This window comes from Rhipicephalus sanguineus, chromosome 3, assembly GCF_013339695.2.
Source record: "Rhipicephalus sanguineus isolate Rsan-2018 chromosome 3, BIME_Rsan_1.4, whole genome shotgun sequence".
Taxonomy (NCBI): domain Eukaryota; kingdom Metazoa; phylum Arthropoda; class Arachnida; order Ixodida; family Ixodidae; genus Rhipicephalus; species Rhipicephalus sanguineus.
The window spans coordinates 27,761,177-27,770,847 of record NC_051178.1 but is presented as its reverse complement, the minus strand read 5'-3'; the positions used below and the strand labels follow the sequence as shown (position 1 = coordinate 27,770,847).

The following is a 9,671-nucleotide window of genomic DNA, read 5'->3' as shown; positions in this document are numbered from 1 at the left end:
ACGTATTATTTATCTAACTTTAATTTATGTTCTTGCAGATGAAAGATGCAGAGTTTATATTGATAATTATTAAAATGCTATTAGTTTCGCACTACCTCATCTACCTTCCGTACGTACCTATTTAAGATGCATGTATTAGCTAGCCAAACTCTTTTTGTTACGCTATGAGAGCCTGTAAGGTATAGACCTATATAAATAAGACGTGCAAGGCACTCCAAGAAAAAAGCAATGACTTTTACAAAGTAGAATTAATTCAGTCAGCTAAACTTCTTTCTTCGCCTAAATTCCAGACTCATTTTACAATGATTGTTTCCTATGTCAAAACTATAAGTTTGTAACGGTGTCGCACTTCTGCGTCAGCGCAGAATAATTGACCTGTGTGCATATGTACCTCAGGCTATGAAAACAAAACTTAGCTTTCGTAATACTGTCCATCGAGCAAGAGATGCTTACAGAAATACTGGACACGTAACTCGTGTAGGAATATCCGTCGGTTGGAAGCACATAACAGTTTGCGGAATTCTTTCCTTAGGGAAATTGATAGTAGGCGAACTATTCTCACGGATTTTATATTTTATTCATTTACATATATCTTACATTCTGGAGACCACTTTCTTGCTGAACAACGATGCCCGAACCCGCAGCAAATGTTCACATATGTGTCACAGCAGCGCGCACTCGACTAGCCAGACCAAGGACCTCCATATCCGGAGCCGTAAGTGGAGGCACTCGTGTAGGGAGCCGATAGGCGCGAAGAGCCGCCGATAATACGGTATTGCGGACCAGCAGGAAGAGGCCTCGCGTTGTACGTTGCGTCAGCGCTGGCTCCGGGCTCCGTGCCAGGCTCGTTGGTATCCACCTTGGCACGGAATCCACCGGCGTCAGCGATGTACTTCACTTGGCGGAAGATTCCGTTGGCGTCCGAGTATCCGTACGTCCCTGTCTTGGTGTTTGAGGCGTCGCCCTGCTCCTTGTGGAAAGACTTCGTTCCGTACTCGTCCACGTTGTCGTAGCCGAAACTGTACGGCTGAGGTGGCTGCGTGTTTCAATAGCGTATAGAATAAAGATGGACGGTTAGTAGAATGGGCAGCAATATCTCCTCTGTATTGTAAACGCTCCTCTGCAAACTCATCTGTAATATAATATATCGTATGCAAACTATCCGTGCGTGGCAAGGAGAGTTTAGAAGCGGAGCACGAAGTTACCTTTTCTTCTAAAGCGCACTGTCTTCATAAAGAAGCCCGTCCTCACTCTCTTAGTGCGCTGGGCGCCTGCTGTCTGTCGCCGAACAGCAGAGAACATGCTACTGGCCAATAGCCGACATAAATCCAGAGCGGCGTTTGGACCACCTGCGCTTCATGTCACGGGGTACCGCCACGAGCCGGAGCCGTGGTCCATAGTGTGCTAACGTTACACAGTGAGTCACACTCGCGCACATGAATAATAGACGGAGTCAGTGGTGACATCTGATCGTGCTCGCTCAAGGCCATGATGCGTGCTAAGATAAATTCTTTCTCCGTATCCATCCTTTCCTGTGCAACTTTCGGCACGCTAGTGGGGACGAGAGAAGAGAGAAATGGCTTAAAGCGTGTGACAAGTCCCGCTAACTCCACTCGTTGTTGACGTATTCGAGAAATTCTTGCTGCAATCGATTCGGGAAGCAATAAACTCCGATACTGAGGTCATTTGATGATTATTCGGGAAAGTACTTCAGGACGCGTTTCAAGTACTTGCCGCGCTTTTTCTCTGGACATTACTTTCGCCTGGGAACAATGGCAAATAAACCAAGGTTATATACTGCAGGCAGGTTATTCTCTGAAGCTACTCACGTAGTACTGCTCTTGACGCGCGAACGTGGCGGCGAATGAAGGGCCGAAAGACCCTTGATATCCAACTGCACCACCGAGGCCACCACCGAATCCAAATTGGCCGCCGGCGAAGGCAAGCGGCACCATAGAGATCACAAAGAGCTGCGAACAGGAGGCAGTTAAAGGGGATATTTGGGCGAGTTGGCACGACAAAACAGAAATTATAACAGCGCAAAAGACGGGGGAACAGCAGAAGAAGGACACAAACAGGTGTTGCATCTTTCGCGCCGTTTAAATTTCTATAACAGAAGACTATGTGCTTTAGTGTTGCAACTAACATGGTTTGGGTCTGCTTAGAATTTATCAGGTAACAAAACGATCAAGTGACTGTCTCAAGTATTCCTCTGAAATCATGCAATCCAGGAGATTTGTAGCAAATGCAAGACACTGCAAAATGTTAGTCCGGGTGACTGCGTCCGTCATCGTTTATCATAACCTTTGCAGTTTAGACCCACCACAGTACTCACCCAGCGTTGCATTGGACCTCGCTTCAGTGTCGTAGGCAGAAATTTGTATCAGGAGGGGGGTTCGGGGGGTTTACGTTCGTGATCCGACGTGGGGTCCGGGCAGGTAAGTGCGGTCGAGTGTAATTTTGTGCTCTCTATCCCACGGCAGAAAAAATCAGGGGGGGGGGGCATGTCTGTGTGCCACCACCTTGTTATGCCAGTGCATCGCTTACACTGTTGTCGGAAGCAGAAGTTGCTATGGGATCACAGTAATCGTTACGAAATAGAGCTTAGATGTGCTTCATGAAAACACGATTGTGGTCTAGAGCGCGGTGTTAGCAGATGTTCGAAGGCGTACGGTAAAACAATAGAGAATGTCATACATCTTTAGAGCTACTGCCGGAGTTATTCCCAAGACCGTGTAATGGGCATCAATTGCAAGGACACGTCACATACCTGAGCAATAATAGTGGCCGCAGAACGCATGATGATTCGGTGTTTGGTAAACCTTTCGGGCACTGACACAAGCACACACTGCAGATTTGCTGGCTCTTCCTTCCAAGAGCTGCTGCTGTCGCACTGGTGGTCCGATGGTGCGCGAAGGACTAGAAAGTACCGGCGGGTGCGGGTGTAACTGATGCCCAGTGGCCCCCCGTAACGTTTTATACTGCAGACGTTGACAACAGGAGGAATGCCAACCACTTGTGTACGAATCTCCTTGCCACATGACACTGTGGTACAGCTCACATTTTTTTCTCGTCCATTGTTGTTTCTTGCTGCGCAGTCTGTCCTTCCCGTTTGCACTACAATACTACATGTCTTCTCGCTTTTGAACTAAATGCAAATAAAAATGAGAACGCGGAATGCGGCGTGTAAAAAGTTGCGCGCGTCCGTGTATGTGCTCACTGCATCCCGATTTCTGCGTCGTTTTCCCACCGACTTTCACGCCGAGCGGGACAACGAGGTCTTGGTCTTTGTCTGCTGCGTCCCCCCTGGCCTCGTGTCATGTTACATGGTATCGTTCACGCGTCAATTTCAGCGGAGCGCGCAAAGAATTCGCCGTGACCCTCGCCGCACACGGCACAGCCTCTCATCCTCTCCACCTTGATTGCCAAAGGGCACACTCTGACTCACTCAGCAATTCGTGCGTGTGGCGGCGAGTTGTATTCGTCGGCAAGTCGTTAGCGTGACGCCGGAGGTAAACGAGTGAAAATGCGCTAAAGTGACCGTTTCAGTTGCTTCTAGGTGCCTCTCTGGTTGCCTTCTGCCGATTTTCAGCTTTTGACCGCAAGGTATGGCCACAGCCAACGGGCGCGACGTGATACATTGAAACGCTGTAATGGTCCTGTGAGCTTTCCACATCGCTTCATGGGTGGTCAGGCTGACAATGCATTGTGGCAGAAATATTACTGTGCTTTCTGTTTTCTGCCTGTTGTTTCCCATACCACATGCCACGTTCGCCTGCAAGATTCGACTGTTCTGGAAGTCGCGAGGTTCCACACATGTACAGGTTCTTCGAGATTCTTCACCAAATATAAACGAGCAAAACGTATGCGCACGGTTCTGTTTCAGCTCGCTCTTCCCGCGCTTCCTTGGCCGATGATGTGTAAAGTTTGAATTTTATCATGTGAAAGCTGCATATGTGTCTTAGTAAATAATTTTAAAGCACGAGGGAGGGTGGAGGTTTGAAGCGAATGGAGATAGTTGAACAAGGGATCTCACTCAAGCCAACGTCTCCAGAAGCGGACTGGTGTTCATAGATACAGCAACTAAAATTAAATGATTGTTACGGGAGAAGCTCGAAGGCCAAGAGTTATCACTGGCACTTTCTATCCGCTCGCTGTTTATCGATCACACGATATACAAACTTGGTGTTTCTTGATACGAACAGTGTTCGTTGGTGCTTATGATACTTGGTGTTTATGATACGAACGCGGTTTATTGATCACATGATATACCACTGGCCCGCAATTGATTCGAAGCGCATAGGGTCAAGAAATCCGAAGAAATGACATGGTAGGATAAATTGGGACACGCCACTAAAAAACTAGCCCATCAAGAAAACTGTGAAAAAAAGCCATAAATATAGAAAAAAGATTACGCGGTACAGAAGCTCATTAGTTGTCGACGTAGGATCATCGCAGATATTGATGATTCAGTTTTAAAAGGGCACGAAAGACGTGCACATATAAAATAGTAGCAATGAATTCCAAACACAACCATTGCAGGGAAATTACGGTATGGAAAACTTTGCTAGGTGCATAGTGTTATTTTTCTAACCTGAATTAGTTTATTCAACTTCGTTCGACATGTTTCCGTCGTTACAGGCTTATAGCCTATAGCGATCTCGGATAAGTCTGTTTAACCGTAAACAGATTTGTTTTCCTCCTTATGATTGAAGTATTAACCATGAACAGATCGGTTTTTGCTCCTTATATTTGATGTAATTAATTGTTAGTGACCGTGTGGCCAAATGCTGGCCCAAGTCCAAGGTACAGGGAGTGAGAGCTTTTTCAAGCTGCCTAAAAGTAGCTTTTTCCCTTATTACTCATGAAATAAACATCTATCTATCCATATAAATTTGATTGCTATAATTTACGTGAATTGCCGGCAGATTATGCTATATCTGTAGCTGAATGTCTGTTTTTTTTTTAACTGTTATGTCAATGAATACATTTTCACTCAATTTTCTCCTTACGCGTGCGAAATAACAGTTAGTGTGCTCCGTCATATCATACTGAATTGTAACAATTCAGCAGTTATCGTAAGTAGCTGTAGAAGACTTTATGTATAGAATGATCGTGCAAGTGAAAACTTGTCATCTGATCAACAGAATGCGTTGGCGGGCTAGTTGGTGAGAATCCATAGTGCTTTTCTAGCGCGAAAAACGAAAGCACAAGGAGAAAGAACAGAGTGCTACTCTCAACTGACATGGTTAATTGCGTCACTGCAATCTTTATAGCAACCAGATACCGGTAGGACGTGCGTCTTGCACCCTATGCGCACAACCACCACCACTTGGACACCAGAGCGCAACCATGATAGCGAATCCAAAAAACAAAATTCAGTGGAAAACAAGGTTACGGAACGCAGTTGTTAAGCTTTCTTTAGACTAACTACTGTCTTAAAGAAGAGTCGTGACACGACCGCCCGAGAGTGATTAGAAGCGTTTTACTTTCAATCATTGGGGTCGCAGTGCATTAGTGCGCCTTCCATAACCTTGTTTTCCACTGAAGCTTCGTGCTAAATGCTCAACAATGAGAAATAATTGATTCTTTAATAATTGGTCTATGAGGTTGGTAAGCCAATCCAAAAAACAGCAGCAAGGTACAGTTGTTTGCTTGCGCCATAAAAATTCTTTCTTAGCACGGTGTTTAGCGCAAGGCCTAAAGGAAGCTAGCCTCTTTTACCATTAGACAAAGGGGGGGGGGGCAAGTTGTGCTTAAAGGGCCCCTAAACCCCCTCCGACATTTGCCCAAAAATTTCAAGTAATCAAGCGCATCGCGTGCAGAATGCCGTCGCGATCAACGATGCCACACGCCGCAGCGCTACAGGTCCTGGGAGCGCCACAATTTTGAAAAAAAACAATAGCTTCTCCTTTCCGGTCCCCGCCATTCCCGCCACTGACATGTGTGACATCATCAGTGAAACTCGATGACGTTATCACTTTCGATGCTTGCGATTGGCCGAACGACAACCGACGACTTCCGGTTACTCTGCAAACAGCTGTTCGCGCGCACCTTGCTGTTCTTGGTCGTGTTGCCGCTTGCGAATCGGCATCTGTGGCCCTTAGGGCCCGCTCACGCTAGCGGCAAGCCTGCCGCAACGGCGCGGTGCCGCAGAACGTCGGCCGTCGCCGCACGCGCGACAGCTCTCCAACTTGCACGGCAAGCTACGCCGGCAAGCTTCCGAAAAACATGGCCGCAGTGCCAAAAGCGGTTGTCGTCCACCTCGAATCTATCAGGTAGCCGCCGTGCGCTCTGTAGCGTGTAAGCTCCGAACTGATGCTTCCACTTGCTTTAGATTCTTGTCCTTAAGCTTCGACGGCAAAGTATTCGTACCGATTCAGCCCCGTTTTCGAGAGCCGTACTCAAATAATCGATGCTCTAGGCTTAGCAAGTCGAGAAAGGCGCTTCCGAATGCTCGGAGGACATAGATTACGCGTTTGTTAGTTGTTTCTAATCCTCCATAGCTGGCGCCACTTGACCTGGCGCCAGCTTGGAGACATTTTATTTGGTTTTACGCGACGCTTTCTTTAATGCCGGACAGACTAAAACGCTTTATTGACTGCTGGAACCATGCCAGGCAACGACACGGACGACATCCGCACTTTTAGCGTGAAAAGCGCGAAAAAAAAAGCAAGCAGCTCGAAGCGTCCCGCGACAGACGCACACGACGCGGAGAGCCGAAAGCAGACGACGCGGCGCGCCGTAGTCATGGTAACCGCTCCTCCGTCACTGATTGGCCACATCGCTCTCCGGCAGACGGCGAACGGCACGAAAATGGGTCTCGGACCTATTCTGCGAACGGCAAAGAACGGCTGACGTGCGCGAACGAAATCGCTTCCGCACGGCAGCCTCAGACCATCAAACGGCGAGCTGCCGTGCCGCTAGCGTGAGCGGGCCCTTTTAACACAACCGCCAAGTCGCTAGCGTAATTACACATCCACGCCTTGCGGTTTGATGAGCTCCGTGAACTCGAGCTCGGCTCCTCATCTCGAGCCGAGGTGGTCTGGCACGGCGTGTCCCCGTACGGGTCCATCACGTTGGCGATCCTTTGAATGCGTGCGCGCAACACAGGGTCCATACCGGCACGATTCGTAGGGGCACGGGCCGGCACGGCAGCAACAGCGGTTAGTGAACGAACAGTGCACCCAGATACCACACAGAGTTGACGGCGAGCTGGAGCGTCGGAGCCGCCGGAGTCACGGCAGCCGGAAGTAGACGCTATCTCGAACAGCGCGTCAGCGGTGACGTATGCCACACGAGATGAGGAGGGCAACTCAGCTGACTCAGCGAGGAGGGGAAAGCGGTTTTGGAAGAGGGAAGCGTAGGAAAGAGGGAAAAAAGCGATTGTCGCGTTTCGATCATCAAACGCGTGTAACTCCGCTATTACGGCACCGTTTCGAAAAATTCTCACGGCTACGTGTTCGTTGTAAACTCGAGCACAACGTCCTCATGTCAACTAAATTTTGACCGCTGGGTGGGTTTAGGGGCCCTTTAAACAGTCTTTGAAACTTGACGACAGAGAGATGCAATATTGAGGCCATTCACGAATTATAGCTCGTTCGGAAAGATGTATCTCTTCGCAGCCTTTTCCCCTGGTTCCTCGTATTGTATGCAAGCGCGGACTCAGCAATGCGTTTCTCTTTTAATCATAATGCAGCTCCAGCATTTAGACTACCATGGCCGTGGAACTAAGCTTCTCCTATTACCTGCACTCAAATTTTTTTATCGTGCTGGAAATAGGACACCTTGATGAAAAGAAGAGTGATGATATATGTTGTTTTATGGCACAAGTACCAGTTATGAACAAGGAGAAATCCTCTCCCTGGAGTTTAAATCGGAAACCCTAGTGAGCAGGCAACCAAATTACAGCAGTTCCCCGAGAGTCTATCCCTTTTTCAAAGGCCTCAACGCACAGAGATTATAAGAGGCTTCAGCTAGCTCTCACATGGGTAGACGCAGCGAAATCGCACTCCTGATGATGTTAATAATCTATGTCAATAATTTCTTTGTCGTTCCATTCATCTCTTGTTCAATTGCTGGGTACAGGGGCCCCTATCGGGCTAATACAACTGCCACGACAAAGATGATTAAGCCGGAAAAACCACAAAGCAAATTCATTTTAACAGGGAACCTGTTTAGTCTGCCAAGAAAAGTCATTGTGTAAGGCGAAAACGCGTCACCGAGCTGCACCTAGCACCTGGATCTGACATCATTACCCGTTGCTTAGCAGCCACTTGGAACAGCTGCGCCTACACTCTTAGCAAACGACCGCTTAAAACAACGCATATAAGGCGGAAAGTAGGTCACATTTTCGACGCTTATAAATGGCTCTCTAAGCGGCCTACTTATACAGCTCTTTCATGCGGCCCTTCTTTATACGGCCTCTGGCTAAGCGGCTCTTTCTTATGCGGCCTAAATTTATGCGGCTCTTCCCTATGCGCGGCCATCTCGTTGCCAGAAGGCCGTTTAAAAGTGACCGCTTAAAGTAACGCATACCGTCGATGTGGTTAAGCGGTATTTCAGGTCAAATCTGTCCGGCTTATATACGGCTCAATATGCGGTCGAAATATATGCGGTACTTTTCGCAAATTTTAGAAAAAAAAAAGAAATTCTTCTACGTTGTAGTTGATCGTGCAGTGTTCCTCTTTTTTTTTTTCTTTTGTTCTCTTCAGCCTTTCAACTCATGAATATGCATTTACACATCACAAGAACACTGCACAGAGAGTCACAAACCATGTATCAACACACACACACTCCACCACGGGGATTTGAACCCAGGCCAACCGCGTGACAAGCAGACACTGTAACCACTACGCCACCGCACCACACGATCTTGGTGGACTTCCGCGGCTTTATATATGCACTTCACGTTATCTTGGACGATTTTACGATCGGCTACAACGCTATAATTTTGCATATATGAGAGGCATCGTTCGCGTATAATGCGCGTGTATACGTGTGCACGACCTTAAGCGAACCCTCGCGGGCAGTCACAGTCAGTTTGTGTGTGGAATTATGTTTCTCGTCCGACGGCTTGCGCATCCCGCACGGAGACAGAGGTGAACAATGAACGATGCGTTTCCGAGTGCATTTCCATTTGCCGGCATCATACAGCAGCCGAACGTGCCCTGATGTGCAACCAGCCGCCAAAGAAAAGTTTTCTGCGATGTTTGACGCAGTACAGGCGGTGGAAGTCAGCTGATCTCATCTCTACTTGGCGAAGTACAGTCTCCCACGTCCTTCGCGAGCATCGCGTTGATGTCGGTGCGTTTATACGGACAGTATTACGTAGAGGTTCATCTCAGAGAATCGGATTAAAACACATAATCGCTTATTCGCGCAACTGATGGGTTGGTGTAGTGCAGCGCGTACGAGGCGACGGACCAGCTTACAGAACGGGCGCGCCATTTCTCTCTCGAGTGTAGCATTGACGATGAAGAACGTTGTTGGTGAGTCGAAAGAACAACGAGCCTTCGCAGAAAAAGGAATGCAGTCTCCCGAGCTCGAGGCTGACGGCGCGGACGAGCGATGCCGTGGAATTGTCATGCTGGGGAGGACGGCGGGTCTGAGGTTGTTCGTTCTCGTGGTTGTTCGTTGTTGGTACAGTGGGAAGTGATGCTCCCTTGGCT

The 9,671-nt window shown here is 48.1% G+C and overlaps 1 protein-coding gene across 1 annotated transcript; it reads right to left on the bottom strand.

The window, feature by feature from the left end:
* Positions 1 to 682: 682 nt before the first annotated feature.
* On the bottom strand, positions 683 to 2,800 carry LOC125757796 (cuticle protein 10.9-like). Its single transcript, XM_049413958.1, has 3 exons — positions 2,771 to 2,800; positions 1,830 to 1,970; positions 683 to 1,036 (listed from the first exon to the last, which is right to left on the bottom strand). The coding sequence occupies exons 1-3, from the start codon at positions 2,798 to 2,800 to the stop codon at positions 683 to 685; spliced, it is 525 nt and encodes a 174-aa protein (XP_049269915.1).
* Between the last annotated feature and the right edge of the window lie 6,871 nt (positions 2,801 to 9,671).

What these genes read in the sequence shown, in the direction of transcription:
- LOC125757796 (XM_049413958.1), bottom strand. Translation starts at nt 2,800, where the DNA reads ATGCGTTCTGCGGCCACTATTATTGCTCAG. An exon ending in CGGCCACTATTATTGCTCAG is followed by an intron (nt 1,971 to 2,770) that starts GTATGTGACGTG and finishes TCCTGTTCGCAG; the next exon opens with CTCTTTGTGATCTCTATGGT. An exon ending in CGCGTCAAGAGCAGTACTAC is followed by an intron (nt 1,037 to 1,829) that starts GTGAGTAGCTTC and finishes TGAAACACGCAG; the next exon opens with CCACCTCAGCCGTACAGTTT.